General features: G+C 32.2%; 1 protein-coding gene across 3 annotated transcripts in view; it reads right to left on the bottom strand.

Moving 5' to 3' along the window:
* The window catches only part of SOS1 (SOS Ras/Rac guanine nucleotide exchange factor 1), a 121,893-nt gene that overhangs the window by 27,561 nt on the left and 77,208 nt on the right, over nucleotides 1–17,124 (bottom strand). For 2 of the 3 annotated variants that reach the window (XM_081068679.1, XM_081068681.1), the window contains exons 9-15: nucleotides 15,148–15,275; nucleotides 13,711–14,366; nucleotides 4,722–4,803; nucleotides 3,827–3,949; nucleotides 3,424–3,527; nucleotides 2,071–2,293; nucleotides 1,007–1,126 (exon numbers count right to left, since the gene is read on the bottom strand). In XM_081068679.1, the coding sequence (XP_080924805.1) occupies nucleotides 1,007–1,126; nucleotides 2,071–2,293; nucleotides 3,424–3,527; nucleotides 3,827–3,949; nucleotides 4,722–4,803; nucleotides 13,711–14,366; nucleotides 15,148–15,275 (1,436 nt within the window). The remainder of the gene's footprint in view (nucleotides 1–1,006; nucleotides 1,127–2,070; nucleotides 2,294–3,423; nucleotides 3,528–3,826; nucleotides 3,950–4,721; nucleotides 4,804–13,710; nucleotides 14,367–15,147; nucleotides 15,276–17,124) is intronic. The other variant, XM_081068680.1, reaches the window with a different exon arrangement.

The following is a 17,124-nucleotide window of genomic DNA, read 5'->3' as shown; positions in this document are numbered from 1 at the left end:
AATATGTTCATAGACCTAAAGGAGAACATGATTTAAAAAGTAAAGGAAGGTATGATGACAATGCACATCAAATATGGAATATTACAAAAGAAATTATAAAAGGAACCAAATGGGGACTCTGGAATTGAAAAGTACAATAATTAAAATAAAAAATTTCCTAGAGGGACTCAATAGTAGATTTGAACTGGCAGAAGAAATAGTTAACCTGAAGATAGAGGTATTGTTCAGAAGTGAAGGCAAAATAAAGACTTCCCCAGATACACAAAAAAGGAGAGAATTTGTTGCTAGCAGATGTACTGTACAAGAAATACTAAAGGAAGTTCTTTAGGCTGAAAGCAAGAGACCCCAGATGGTAATACGAATCCACACAAAGGTCACAAGTAAAGGTAATTATGTGATTATATAAGACACTATAAATGCATATTTTTTCTCATTGCTTCTCTTAACTGAGTATATATTATTTAAAAGTACTGTATAAAATAATGTGTATGTAATATATTGCTGGGCCTATAGCAAATAGAAATGTAATATATGTATACTATATTGCCAATAACTGCACAAGGGACAGTATGGCTGTTCCTTGTGGGTGAGAGTAAGCTGTCATGGGCTAAGAAATGACAGCAAATAGTAAAGCAGTAATTATAACAACGTATTGTTAGATTTGCATAATTAATTATATGTAATGCACATTACAATACCACCAAAAGAGGAAAGAAAATAGAGCTATAAGTGTAACATTTCCATGTCTAACTGACATAGAAATATGACTGCCAGTATAAATATGAAGCTGATTCTGATAAGATAAGGTAAATTTTAAAGCAACCACTAAAAAAAGCCCTTCAAAAAACAAAATGAAAAAAATCATTAATGAAATTAAAATGCTACATTAATAAGAAAACTATTCACTCAGTGCAAAAGAAAGGAGAAAAAGGAACAAAAAAATATGCAAAGAAATTTATAACATACCTGACTGCTACGAAATGTAAGAATGTCAGTTAACACTTACTTCTCAAACCACAGTGTGAGATTAGTGGTGTGCCGGATCATTTTCAGAAGATTAGGAGAATTAATTTCTTTGTCTTCTTTTGTCCACACACTTCCAACTAATTCTGATGGCTGTACAGCTCTAAAATCATCAAGACATAATTCTACATGGTACTTTTCTCTCTAGTATATTGTTTTATTAAGCTCATGAGATAAATAAAACCAAACTCCCATATAAACTTTCCTCTCACACCAACAGAAAGGTTTATAAAAAGGTATAATAAAAAATTGTAATTATACATCTTTTTCTACATATTAAAATACTTTTATGCATGTAACTGTATACTTTTATTATTGCTTTATAGTAGCATTTTACTTTAGGCAAGGTTGGGATTTCTTCATAATAGCTTTCCCAGCACTTAACAAATATTATTTAACAAATTAGGGTCCTGGGAAATAAAATAGATTCTAATACCGATTTTTGAGAATAGTGATCTTTGGTTTCTTTTGTCATTTATTAAAAAACAAATAGTTTGAAATTCTAAAGAGTCCTCATTTAAAACAAGAAGACATTTTTGAAAGAGTAGCTATATCAACATAGGAAAACTAAAAAGGTTGTACCTAGCCATAACTTAAATTCACAAGTACAACAGCACTAGCTAACTTACTGAGCCCTTACTTTGTGCTAAATAAACACTGGACATATATTAACTATTTTAATCTTTACTACATCTCCAGGTGTTAATTACTATCATTAGCTCCATTTTACTCTTGAGGAAACTGAGGGGCAGAGGGATAAAAGTTACACAAGAAGGTTAAAGTTGTCCAAGAATACCAAGCCAGCAATTGGTAAAGGCAGGATCTGAACCTAGCTTTACCAACGAGGGGTGAATGCAGACAGAGAAGCTGTAAATCCAAACAAATCAAGGGGGATCAGAGTAAAAAAGGAGAGCCTTCTCTACGTCAGGCCTTATTATTAGCCATTATTTATGCCTTATTACAATCCTATATGGCAGAAACCAGTATTACATATTAAAAATTAACTCCTTTGAAGTAATTTGTTAGCTTGAATGCCAAATTACGTACCGATATAGATCTGATTCGAGTAAAGTGAGTTGCCGAGCAATTTCTATTGGGTGTAAGGTGAGCAGGTCAAAAGTCTCTATGTGTCCAGGTCTGCTTATGTGCCACTCAACTGTGGGAGGCGAGCTCTGAAATGTAATATTATGACCTGGTCCATTGTCTCTTGCAATTTTTTTCCTTTGGATTATTTTAGTGATGGATTCAACCCATTTTTTCATTGCTTTACCTGAAATACATTACATTTTAAACAACATTTAAATACTTTTTACTCAATATTTTATTTTTTAAAATACTTTAAATGATACAACTGATACCTGAATATATCTTTGTTACAAAAAATTCAACTGATCAAAATTTTCACAATGCAAGCTCCCCTTTACCATTTCCCTCTTCCCTATCCCAATCTCATTCTTCAATGGGTAACCACTGTTAATAATTTGGTATATATTATTCCATATCCTTTCTAAATAAAATTAGAAAGTAATTCATTTGTAGAGATTTTTCACCTCTGTTGTTCTGAACTTCAGTTCAAAATATTATTTTATAATCCTCTGAAAAGAGATTTATCTTACACAAGTGAGATTTATAAGAACAGACTACACACATTCATTGTTAATCTAATTAACATTGCAGTTTTATAAACCCAACTCTAGCATGAGTTTTTGATGTGGCTTTCTTTTGTACTATGCATGAAAGTACTATTATTTAACCCTTTCTTTTCAGATTCTCATTTAGAATATATGGTGAAAATGGAAACAAGTTTGTCTAAGACCTCTTTAGACCTATATAATCATAGAATCTTTAAAACTAGGAAGGAAACTTTAAAGATCATCAAGCCTAGCTCTTCATATCACTGATGAGGAAACTGCAGTACAAATAAAATAATTTTGCCCAAAGTCATATATTTGATGAGTGGCAGTGTAAGGAACAGAAGAACCCCTGCTTCTCGCTCTGTTTACTGCCCTGCTGCCTTTCTGCTGTATGCACTATTCACCGAATTGTGGCCCGGTCAACCTCAATCAGTGCTGTTATCACGGCACAATAATTCCTAAATTGTCCTCTGGTACACACTTTCAGAAAGTGTATAGACAGCATAAATTGAGACTTTTTTTCATCTAATTCCAAAATAACCAAGAGTTGACTTACTAACTGAAAATATACTGGGCCAACAGGGTGATTACTGAGTAATCTGTCGGTCAAAAATGTTGTTTGATGAAATTTAAACATTTTCAAATTGTCATGCTGGCACTATTATAAACACCTATTAACAATAATGAGCAGTAATAACATCAATTGAAAGTCACCACATAGGTACTTTATTACACATAAAACTAGGCACTTAAAAAAAACACATACCTCTTACTGTTCCAATAAATTCCTCCATTCGCTGCAAAAGAGCTGTATCTCTTTCAAAATCATAGAAGTGGTGCTCTACCCAGTGCCGACATACATTTAATACTCTATGGCATTAACACAGAACAATAATTGACTTACATGGGAACTCAGACATAAATGTTTATCACAATGAATGGTATAAATGAAAACAAAGTAACTCTCACCAAATTAAATCTTATAAATGGCTTACCATTTTCAAAATTCTATGTTGATTAAGACTTATACAATAATTTCTAATGATTGTTTTTCACTCATTTTACTTATTACCTCTCCTCCTTGCTTGGGAAAGATCCTCACTTACTTCAACTCTGAAACAAAAGTTCAATAAAGACTTACTCACTTCAGTTATTTAGTTAATGCTTACCGCAGTTGTACAGGCTGTATATATTCTTTTCTAAATCTTTTTAGTTCAGCACTCAAGGGTTGATCTCCATTCTCTATAGCTATGCGATCTGCTTCTGTTGGCTCAGGCTCTGGAATTTCAAACCTAACATAAAACAGAACAAACTAATGAAAATACTAGTTATATCAAATCATACAAATAGAAAACTATAAACCTTTTCACTAGTCAGCACAATCAAGAGAGCACTGTAAAAAATTACTAAGGGCATACACATCAGTGAAAACAAGTAAGGCTTCTATAATATAAGGGTTAATGATTTCACTTTTTTAAAAAAATTAAAACTTGCCAAAATAGGTAAAACTAATGAGAAACACGATAGATAATACATGCAAAGTCTAAAAATAAATGTGATTATAAAGTCATGGGACTGGTGTTCATTTTTGGCTTGTGTAACTACTCTTAAGTCAGCTACACAATACTTTTTAAGTGTAATGCTTAAAAAGTTGACTGCTTTTTGGGTAGATGAAACACTTTTTTATATTATACTATTTGTTCATTGACTAGCTCCATTTTTTCAACATGTGGTATATTTGAAAAATTCTGTTTAGAACATCTAAATCATCAAAATTTCAATCTCCAAGTCTAAATTATACATTTTGTATAGTTCTTTGATTCATTTATAAATTTGAAATTTCACATACTGAGTTTCCATGTTAAAAAGAATAGCTATTTTTGTATTTAAATAATCAAAACTAACAAATTATAAAATAAATGGTCACCTAAGAAAGATTTTATTTCTTATAAATGGCTCATGAACTGCAATTTAAAGCTCATCCAATGTTTTTCCAAGAAACATAAAAGATCTTAGTTCAATCTCTTTAAAAAAAAATAATTTAAACATTTTAAATTGACAGACCTTTCTATTATAAGACTCAGTAGTTCTTGAGGTTTACAAAAGGATCTGTATGTTGTAAGAAATGTCCGAACAAAATTGGGATCTAAGGAGAAAAAGGAAAAAATATCTTATTAAAGTCTTTGATTCAGAATAGTTAACACTATTGTTTATAGTTTCAGAAGAGACTAAACAGTCAATTTTAAAAGTCCCAAAATGTTTGACTACATATAATGCTTCAGACTTTGCAATGAACAACTAGCTTTAGTGCTTCCTAAATTAGTGGCAAAACTATGGATACTAAAATTTTACATCAACTTATTTTCTTGATCTCTGCACAACTCTCACTAGCTGATCTTAACTCATCATCAGCCACAGGAATGCAAAGGGAAGAACGGGAAGGGCAAAGACAAGGCATGAAAGCAAGCCCCACCTGCTACCTAGATCTCAGAGCATCACCAGCTGGGTTTCTCTCTCTCGTAAAGAGAAAGGCCAAAGCAATACGCCATTGCTTTTCCTGACACCGAGACTAGTTTACCTAGGATCGGTTATCTAGATTTCTTTCAATCATGTTAACAGAGCATACAACTAGAAATTGGATCTTACACTGTGGTAGAAGATTAAATTAAATGGTTTCTAAATTATTTGCTAGAGGTCTTAATTAAAACTGTTAAAAGCTGCTTACAAATAACTGTTATTAAAACTATTAAGTGTGCAAAAATAAGCTGATTTGGTTCTATTTACAACTTTTAATTCCTTTTATTCCAAGTAGTCACAATGAGAATTCAACCATAAAAGCAGACGTCTACAACCCCTTGCATGAGAGGACCTACTTTTCATTCACAGCTCCATGAAGTAAAACAGGTGGTTAACTGAGTGTGATCACATCCCTAGGCCTGGCCGACTCCAGTCTCCCTGACAGTATTCTCCCAAGTTGTGGAGAAAGGCTGCTGTCATCAGCACAAGAGACCTGGGCTGTCATCTGCAGCATAAAGAGGGGGAGAAACTACTTCCCACAATGGAAAAAAAAAAAATCACTTCTATAACTCAAATTTCATCAAGGTCCACATTTAGTTGTAACAGTCATTAAAAAGGAGGAGGGAAGAGTTCATTAACTTGAGTTTTTTACTGGGAGCATCCTTTTCCAACACTGTGGACTGGTAAGCTCTAATTTAATGATAAACTCATTGAGAGTAGCAGCTACCTTTATTTTTGTTAGCCTCTACACTGTGGATCCTTTATAAGAAGTGCAGTGTCTTTTATTAGCATTGGATTTAGCAAGAATCAGAATTAATGTGTTTGGAAAATTTCTATTTACCTAAAGTTAGCCTTAAAATAATTATATTAACTTTTCCCCCAAAAAGCAAATTCATGGATTTATTATAAAATAGAAATCAATTTCCAATCTATTGGTATATGTGGTCATCAAAATAATGAATTGATTTAAATATCACACACCCTTGAATTTAAGACTATAGTAATACCTTTTGAAGTTTAAGGAAAATTTAGTAACAAAAATACGTTGGTTTTAAATGCCTGTCTTCTCCTTTAGCTTTTTACCTTTTGAGGCTAGAGTGGGTTACTGATAAAGTAATTTAAATACGTACGACCCTTTAGTAATTGCCTCTCTGTTGGTATTTTATTGTTTGTCTTCAGTTACAGAGTTCCTCAAACGTTAAAGACTAATGTCTCATCCAGAAGAAAAGATTTTAAAACAGAAGGCTGTACAAGATTTTAAAACAGAGATTTATATCGATTTCATCACAATCCTCCCTTTCAAGAATCTTCTTCTGTTCTGCAAATCTATTTGTAAGGTGAGGTTACTGAAAACATCATATGTTTAGGAAGCAAAAGCAGTGGCCACTGCAGAGATGCTGAGCTGTCCCTGCAGGAGAGAGCCCAGACATTTAGTACAAGGTGCTCCAAATATCCCTGAGCTCTATTCCAAATTTAAGATGATCCGTCCTTTTTTAAAAAGAAAGTTTATTTCAGTCTAAAAATCAATATCCAGATCCATTTCTTCTCAAATGACACTTGTCAGGCTAAAAAGTTGTGGCTTATCAAAGGTACTTTTAAGTTGAAAAACAATAAAAGTAAGTTCTAAGTGAATTAAAATATGTTTTTGAAAACCTGGCTATTCTTAAAGGCATACAACTTAAAAATGGTCTTTTTATCTTAACTCCGAGCTTCTGACCACTTCAGTACTTTAGTAACTGATGACAATGCTGGGCAAGTAATGGTGTGCCTCAGTGTGACATCAGTCACACGGGGATCACATCAATTCCTGACGTCTGTTATGTAAGGTTCTCAAAGAGCATTCTCATAATTTATTCCATACGATTTCTGTGAAGTGAATGGGTGATAGTTTTCCTTTTCCACATATGAGCAAAGTAACTAAGACTTATCTAGGGTCACACAGTTGAGTGACAGAGATGGAACCATATCTAGATGGTGTGATTCCTGATTTGGTGCATATCACATAACCTCCTGAATTAAAGAATTCCTGAAGGTTTCCACAGCTGTGAGATCTAAATATAAAGAATGAATCCATGAATTATATAATCACTATAGAAATTTACACAAATGATTAATTCAGAATGTAGCTATAAACTGCTAATCTTGACTAAAGGCACTAGAAAGTCATTGAAAACTTAGTAGTCTAATTGTGATTCTGTAATTCTTGTTAAGCCTTCTTCCAGATTTTAGGAAGTAGCATCTGTACCTTCCTGTACACTGTATTCAGAAGAGGAGTTTCTGAAGCTGCCGGTGAAATAAACACTCCCACAATCATCAGTTGTACTAAGTTCTAAAATGACTCAAGTTTAAGTTGTTTTTAGCTGTGTTACAAATAAGAGTGGTCTTGCCAAAAAGGAAAAAAAAAAAAAAAAAGCCAGCAGAAGCTAAAAATAAACCAAGAAAATTTGGCAAAAGTTTAAGTACTTTCAAAAAATATCTTAGAGGCTCTTCATATATTCCCAGGCTTGAATTAATTTAGACTCTATTTTTATTCTAATGCAGTGGGAAATTGCTAATGAATGAAAAACTTATATTAAGAGAGGACATAACATCTGTATTTGAAATTTTACACAATAGGGTACATATTCCAGAAGACATTTTTATTTCTATTGATTTCCCTATTCAGTGATTGTAACATACATGATGTCACACTAACCACTGGAGACCTTTATCTAACCAATGATATAAAGGACTAAGATAATTTGATATTTTAAAAATATCACTAATAAGGACAGGTTATATAATTTTGTAAGAAAACAAGTACCTACTTACATTTATCAAGCAATGATGAAAGCTAAATTTTATATTGCCTCTGTTGGTTGGGGAGTAGCAGTTATTCACCTACATTATAAAATGATGTTTCAGAGACAAATGAAAGGCAAATGCATAAAAATACAAAAGCCAGGATGGTTGGTTTTAAAATACAAGCACAAATATATTTGGCGAGAAAATGAAAATCAACTAGTTCGATAGTCTCCTTCTCTTTCTGTTTATCACTTGCTTGTGGATGTAATTCCACAAACTTTTCTCAAACTAACCCCTAATGAATTTTAATATAAGCAATGACAAAAACTTTACCTGTGGGTTTTCTCTTCTATATGATTCTCAAATTCCTGTACTAAGATTTCGACCATGCACACTAGCTTCTCATCATCCTTCTCTATACAGCCCCTCTCTACATATCAGGCCCCCCTGGTAGAGCTACATACCAGCTCTCCCATCAGGTCCCTGCTCTAGGCCCAGCTGGTTTCAAACATGAGCTGTACTTACTATTATCTGCTAGTCTTCTAGCTGTCTGTCTTCTTCACTCTAAAACTATTCTTTGATAATATTTTATTGTACAATTCTAAATCTGAGGAACTCAGAGTATACTTACATTAATGTTCAGAATATAGCATTCTAGATCTGAGGTGATAAATTCAATCCTTTTTTCTTAAGTGCTTATTTTGATCTACACTTGACATTTTATTTGACAGGGTCAATGACATTTATGAAATATTTATTACAGAGTTATTTATGTAAAGAACACCCCTCCCCCAATGACCACAGTGAAACAGTTAATCAGGATGTCTGTTCACTGTTCATGTGATAATTCTCCCTTTAATACAGCCATTTGAAAAGCTACAAGAAACAATAAGCTCCTCAACAAGGATTTATAAACAATCACTCTTGAATTCCTTAAAAAAGGAAACACGCTATGCTGACGCACAAACACTTAAAAAAAAATCACAGTTTAAAAATAGAACAGCACTGCCCTATAGATCAAAAGCTATTCAAAAGATTTTTTAAAAGTTAAAACACCCAAACTGAGCTTATGTTGGACACAAAGTCAAAAGAAATCTGATGCAAGTTTTTGAGGATTTTCTATATGAGGGCATAAAATAGCAGTAAATACTTTAAAGAAAAATAATCAACTGACTTAAGTTTTTTCAATACCATTTTCCATAAAAGAGAGGTTCACCATGCTTGGGAAACACCTTTTCCCCACACTTCAGTATGAAAAGCTTTTATTTCCATATAATGTCACTTCTGAATTATTATCCCTATACTTCAAGGTTACCTCATTTCTCTAAAATAGAACATCAAACATTTTCTTTACCCATGTTGTTTTAAGCCTCAATATGAATTTGTATTTTATTTCCTATACCTGTAACTGAAGAAAAATTCCCACTCATCTCCTCTTCTTTATGCATAGTGCTTTGTGCTTTCTTACTATAGGTAAGGAAAATTTCCTCATATCCTTGCCAGATTCAGAAAGATCTTTCTAACTAGATAATATTCCCCCTAGCATTTGGGATGAATTCCCAAGTTCTGATATAGTTAGTGAATTACTGTATGTCCAGAAACACTGGATCTGAGAGATAAGCTATAAATTATATTCCACATATGACCCTGTCACAATCTTTTAAGCAAGTTAAGCATTTTCTACTTCACCTAAATTTAATTTTTTCTCCCAGAAAGCTTTCCTTTATAGAGCAAACAACACTGATAGACAAATGAATGAGTTTTGTTACAAACTAAAATTATCATGACCAGTATACCTAACTATATACTAAAATCTATGCATTAAAATGGCAGTTATCTATAGTTAGAACTTATCACCTATTTCAAGAAGAAAATCACTCTGACTATATCTTCATAGTAGACCTGTGCTTGCCCAGAAATGAACAAGCCATCTATAGTACTGACAATTCAAACCAACCAGGTTTGAATAACCAAACCAATTATCTTTATTTTTATTATTCAACAAACATAACAAAAATTATATTCCAATGAAAAAAATTCACCGTGTATGAGTCAGGGTAACATGGTGGAAAGCGTATTCTATTAAGAGTCAAGATACCTAATTTCTAGTTCTCATTCTGCATTTACCTGATGATATGCTTTCTGGCAAATCACATAACCTTCAGGGGCCTTGGGTTTTTGTCTATAAAGTGAGGGACTGGTCACCTCATCTAGCACTAGAGATCTATAGCTTTATTTTATAAATTATTGTTAAAACACTTGAGGGGTCACGTTGGCTGGGGCCACAGTGAAGACTGAATTAAGTTAAACTAGCTTTTCTTCTGTTTTTTTATGACAATGTCTGGCCAACCTATAATCTGAAAAAAATGTCTGTAAGTAGTGTTTATTAGTTATTAAAGTTTCTCATTGTATTATAGCCAATATCTTTTATTATAATCCTATACAATATAATAAAAATGTGCAAGTTAAATTTTAGCTTTTCTTCAATGCAAGCCACAACTTGCACGTATGTTCACCAATAAAAATACCTACTAACTAAGCAAACAAACAAACAAAAAAAACCAGACCAATAATTCTTAAACAAATGGGAACTCGATCTATTATCACTGTAGTGTGGATTCAGAGCCCATCTGAACTGGAAGAGACCTTAAAAAAATAACTGCTTTCATGTTTTACAAGTTTACAGATGGTCTATTAAAAACATTCTATATTGCCAGTAATAAGTTCAGTGATAGACCTTACAGAAGAGCCCAAACAAACTAATAATTAATATTAACTTGTGTGTAAAAACCACAACTCATGTAAGTTGCTTGTGGATTCTAGTTACACCAGTAATATATTTATGACGTAAGTTAAAATATTCAGTTAAGCTTCAAAAGAAGAAAAATGTCAAAAAAACTTAGCCACAATACTTTTAAAACCAACACTGACATTTTATTCCTCAAGAAATTAATGAAAGAAATTTAAAAAAAAACAACTTTTAAAAAAAGTAAAACAATCTTGTCAATTTAAATTTGATATACTTAACTTTGCCAAGTTCTATAAATCTAGATATTTAAGTGTTTCACATTAACTAGAAATACGACTATTTAAAATATTATTCTATTTAAAAGCTAAAAATCAATATAAATGAGAGCAACTACCAAAAATAACTACTAAAACGCCATTGCAAAAGTACTGTATCCACTTGGCTAGCATTGTATACATTAAGCAGAGAAGACTGCCAAGTTTATAGAAAAACTACCAGCTATGATTGTTCAAGTTTTGTTTGTTTCGAAGGGTCTTCATTCAAAATATAAATAAAAGGCACAGTTCCCCCAAAAAGAAATATTTAATTGTAGTTCTACAGCTGCTTACTAATAATCATAAATTTTGTGAAATACAGCAAGCAGTTTAAAAAAAATTTTTATGATTAATAATCGAGTTTTACAGAAACAATTATATTACAAACTTTGGAATCTGCAAGTGATTTCCAACTCAAAAACCACTGACTTGTGGTAGTAACACTAGTAAGTCTTCTTCAGCACTTGCCACTTTTATTTCTCTACAGGAAAAAAATAGTACAACTTCTCCCTTAGGAGTTTTATTATTAAATGTATGGATTAATTTTACTTTAAACAGAACTCAAAACAAAGGTATTTAAAATAAATGATGGACAGTTTAGAAGTTTATGCTAAAAAATTCTGTGAATCTTCTAAGACAAAAATCAGAACGATGTGGCAGGAAGAGCAATTTGAACTTTCAGAACCTTAAAACTTCCTGATAAAGAAATCTATGCCACACACAAAATAATAATAATTTTAAAATTTTCTTAAAAGTAGCCAAGAAATAAGTATTTCGCAACCACCAATTTTGGGTAATTTAATAAAACATTTTGTAGTTGCATTCTAGATCTTAAAGAGTATGCAGAAGTTGATGAAGAGCAACTAAATAGATAGGTCATATTAACGAAAGTCATACTTCTCAAAAACAGTTTCATATGTAAAAAAAATGACAGAATAATCTATTTCTTTTTCATGTAAAGTCCTAGATAGCTTATCTAAATTTCCTGTGCCTTGATTTGTTTTTTTGTTTTTGGGCCAGTAAAAAGAACACCCTGATTACAGAAGTTTCCAGGTGAAAAATCAATGGTAAAATTAGAATCCCAGACTTGTCTTTTTTCACTATATTCATATTTCAGCTACTGCCTGCTACTACCAAATGGTATGTGCTCAGAAAACCCAAACTGCTCTTAAAATTAGCATATGGAAAACACCATTATTTTACTATAGAAAAGGCAATCAAAAGAACTACCAATCAGAGGCCAATAAAAACACTGGCTTATTTGTCCCCGAAAAATGTGGACATAATGAAACACATTATATTTATAAAGTGCTTTGATATGACTAATAAAAATACTCAAACTTGATTTTACTTTTCTGCAAGGTGACCCTGATTGATTCCATGCCATATAAGTAGTTCTGACTGAATATTCCATAAATCGAACAGATTAACATTACTGAATGCTATTCATCTTTATGACAGTGAAATAATGGATATCTGTAAAAGTTTAATTTAAGTGGTACCAGAATAGTTTTCAGAGAGAAGTAAGAACCTATGTATAGGACTTTAAAAATTTAAGGAGTATTTTCCCAGAAATATACATCTCCTAGAGATATGACTATATTTAAACATATGGAGATGGAATTTAACTTTCACATTTAACTATTTATGAATAGCATTTATAAGAATTACATTTGATTATACATGTTTTTAATAAAAACATTCTCTAAAAATAAGTTTGCCTTTATATTTACAAAGAGCTTTCACATACAGTATTTAATTTATTCTTCCCAACAATATTCTAAGGTAGCTGTTGTGATGTTGATTTTTGAGGTGAAAAACTAAGGTTCTCAGACCTTAAGCAACTATGATAGAGTGAGGGTCTAAATCCAAATTCAACGCTCTTTTTACTATACCACACTCTATAATATTTTACAATTATCAAATTTCCTATTATGTAGAGCAGTTGAAGGTTGAAGAACATTAGATTATCATTTGTTACTTTATTAGGAGCAATTAAATTACTTTAAAAATGAATCGTTGTATGTGTTCCTTACCTCTCAAACACTACATCTGATTCAGCAGATAGCAATCTTCCTACGTGCTTTGGACATGTTTGTCTCTAAAAAGTGCCTTGCTAAGGTGAAACTGTTTTCTTAAATAACCTCAAGTTGTAAAAAGCAAAAAATACAGAAAACTTAAATGACTTCCAGGATTGCTAAATTTAATAAGTTTTAGGAATGAAAATTAAGAAAAAGCAATGCTGTGCATATAGTATGTACTACCAGCACAGTTTTGTTGATGGATGTATGTTAAAATTTTTACTGATCTTAATCTCAGTAATAGAAAGAAAAAAAGAGGTAAAGGAGGGAAAAGGTTTTTAGATCCTAATGATAATGATTTATCACTACTTTTAGTTTTGTTTCTGCTACTTTCTAACTGGGTAAATTTAGCCAAGTAACTTTATTTTCTCATTTACAACTCTGGTTGTAAAATTAAAAATAGTGTATGTAAATGTGATAGGAAAAAGTATAAAATTTCAAAGAAGTATAAAGTGGCAGTATTTTTGTCAAAGAAATATGAACTCTGATAATAAAGAGGTCTTTTGTTGCTAGTTTGCTTTCTATTTTAGGTTACAATGACCAGGGCAGCAAAGAAAATTGGCTTGAAGCAGGAAAATAAAAGTGATAGGCAACTTCGTAATTCTTACCTGCATACATATGGTACGTGAGCCTCTCTATAAGTTTAATAACAGTTCCCGCTTTGATAATTGGAATTCCAGCCTTGGGCTGCATGTTTTCTTCAAATATTATATTCTCTTCAGAGTCAGGCTCTGCAAACCTATAAACGTCAGCACTGGGGAGCCTCATCTGCTCCTCCTTCTCTTCCTGTAGCATGGTCACATCAAGCATCCTTTCTAGTGTACTCCGGTACTGTAAAGATATCAGTGCTGCCATCCAATTGTTTTTCTCTTCAGCTGACTTGGCAGAAAATATAACACTATTTTCATCTTTTAAAATTATTTCAAAAGCATGCTTGTATTCACTGGTGTCATCTTTGTCATTAATTTGTACCTTTCTCATAAAAAATTTTTCTTTAAGACGATATTCTGCATTGCTAGCACCAGGAAGTCTTGGTTGCCCATGATTTGATTTACAGCAAATCATTAAGCCATCAAAGAGAAATATGTGTCTCTCATGTTTGGCTCCTACACGTGTAAGAGTTCCTTCCATTATAAACTCATTGCAACACTGTCCAATGTCTTTTCCCTCCCAACCATCAATATTCTTCTGAATCTCATTCATTTTCTTGATTGCTAGTTGTTTCCCCTTCATTTGCTGACTATAAAACCGACATGCAGATTCACTGGGATAAAGGAAAAAACATTATTAGTACACAGGTGACAGAAAACCTAGAATTCACGATAATAAAGGACAGTGTAAAAGTGTATTTTAAAAAGTTACATTGAGAGGTTTTCACTAATTCTCCAAATATATTAGTGTTACAAAAGTGCACAATTTTGGAAACTGAAACAACACAGTAGAGAATTTTTTTTTCACTCTAAAAAAGAACAAGGATAAAATTCTACCCTATAAATTCAGCCACAGAATGTTTATTTCTACCTTGGCTACTACATACTTAGAATGACAAATATTAAAAGGTAGCCCAATATAGTGAAAAAAAGTAATTTAAGAGGTTTTAAAAAATTATTTAGAAATGCTTAAGAGGACAAGACCCAAAGCGTAAAAACATGCACATATTATAATTAGGAAACTGGAAGCATTATCATCTGAATTAATACCTCAAGTTGTATAATCCCTAAAATAAAGGGCACTAGTAATTTTACTTTGACACAACAATGATGTTGATATAAATCTACCCAACACACTTTACTCTACCTCTCCTTTAGCTTACCAGTTGATTCTCAGGAGGTCTTGTCTGGGAGTATGCAAGGAAAATGCACAATATGAAAGGTTTTCAAACAATAACAAATTCTCTTGGCTTTGATGTCACTTCCTCTGAGAGACCAAGCTTGTCACTAAAACTATTTTCTTCATTGTTTACATGGGAGGGAACTGAGATCCCTGAATTTATACCATAATATTCAAGGTGAAAAAGAAGATTATAAAAAGGCCAAAATATTTACCTCAGTCTTCGTTTTGCAAGACTTTTAGAACATATTTTTTCCATACCACTCTGAACATTAAGCAAAGCTGTTATTGCTTGTTTCAAACATTCCTTGTCTTCTTGATCTTCACTCTTTTCTTCTAACTGCTATAAAGTAAAAATGACAAATCTGAACCAATAGAACAGTTTGGACAAAATATAATAAGCCTATTTTATTTAAGGATAAAGCTAAAACTGATTCAACTCTTTCTACCACGACAAAATTTTTAAATGTGTCATAAAATATATTAAGAATCTTTTTCTTCTTTATGTATTACTATCCATATCAACATGCAACCAAGTTTTCCACATTCAAAAAAAAAGTAGAAGCAGTGTTAAAAGATGTCACACCCTTGTGACAGGCAGTAATGTGCAGTTTCTCACATTGCATATGACTGAAAATAATGAGGGACATAAATTATCTTTTTAACTGCATAGGACTTAGTACAACAGTAGGCACAGAGATGAGATTTTTTTGAAGTGTGCAGTTGGTCTTAGGTCAATGGGATAATAAGGAAGATAAAAATACAGAGAAGGATGAAATATGGTGGAGAGGAACTTGAAGACACAAAAACTAGGATCAAATTTTGATTTTCCCTCTGTGTGACCCTGGGACAAATTATTTTACTTCTGAGCCTCATTTTTCCCATCTGTCAAATGAGTTTTATTAAAAAACCTGCCTTGCCTGCTTTTTGGAGCTGTTACTAAAAATCAAAGCACTTTGTAAATGGTAACATATAAGTGTACGTTGTTTTCTTTGTAATCCTACTAGAGAATTAACAGTATCATGAAGAACTTTGTCAGTATTCATGTTAAGATTTTGACTAAAACTAGGAATATACGTATTAGTGAAACTCAAGCAAATTTTCTTAGGGGCAAACATACTACAAATGCCAGACAGAAAGTCTGTACTTAACAAGGATTATTGTCATCATCAATAACTACTAATTATCAATACAACAAGGTGGCTGTAATTCAAGCACGCAATTAACTGAGGTATGAGTGACAATAATTTATTAAACTGCTAAACCTGTTTCTGGCAGCCAAAAAGGAAAAGTTAAGGAATAACATTTAGTCAATGGCGCTTTCATGCAACATTTAAGAACACTTAACTCTACCATAAAGGAAAAGACTTGAGAAATAAAACCATAAAATATTTGATGTTATTTATAAAGCCTTACTTTTCAATGAGCTTCATTAGTCATTAGTATTTTAAGGGTTTTATGTTCTTGAGAGGTATTCCTTAAAGATCAACAACAAATTCCTTTCTGCTTCAACTGATAAAGATCAATTATGCATACACACGTATACTCATGACTTGTGAAAAGTAAACCTATTTCTATTCAATGCCCCAAACAAAAATCTATTCATAATAATTTTCAACATAAGGTTAAAAAATACTCAAATACCTTTTACTCAGAGCATTGTTCTTTACTATGGCCAGCTAAATTAAAGCAAGTCAATGGCCAAGTGTTCCTAAAGAAAGATACTAGATTTTTACTTAACAGATATTACTGGTAGGCTGAAAGCTGGCTCTAAGTAATCTCTCAAAGTTCCTCTCATCTCTATCCTTCTAAATTATTTTCCTCTCATTTGGCAGAAATTTTTGGAGACAACATGTTACCATAAACCTTATCAAGTTTAGGCTTCAAAGGCAGCAATCTAACACTGAAAACAATATTCAATAAGAAAGGGCAAGATTCTACATGGTGTAATAATGAAAGTACCGCTAAAGAGTAAACTATTTCATCAAGTTGTTTCAGAATTTAATCACTCAATATTCAAGTCAATATGATACATGGCAATTGTTTAGTCTTACAGAGTTGACACCAATAGGTAGCAGAATATTACTGAGTCTTTCGCATTCTATCATTTGATATATTTACATTATTAATTCAGGCAAACATACCTAAAAGTCATACAAAAGACAGTTCTAACACACATAAAACGAATTATG

Source organism: Rhinolophus hipposideros, assembly GCF_964194185.1.
Source record: "Rhinolophus hipposideros genome assembly, chromosome: 12".
Taxonomy (NCBI): Eukaryota; Metazoa; Chordata; class Mammalia; order Chiroptera; family Rhinolophidae; genus Rhinolophus; species Rhinolophus hipposideros.
The sequence above is the reverse complement of the archived record's forward strand: the minus strand, read 5'-3'. Positions and strand labels throughout refer to the sequence as shown.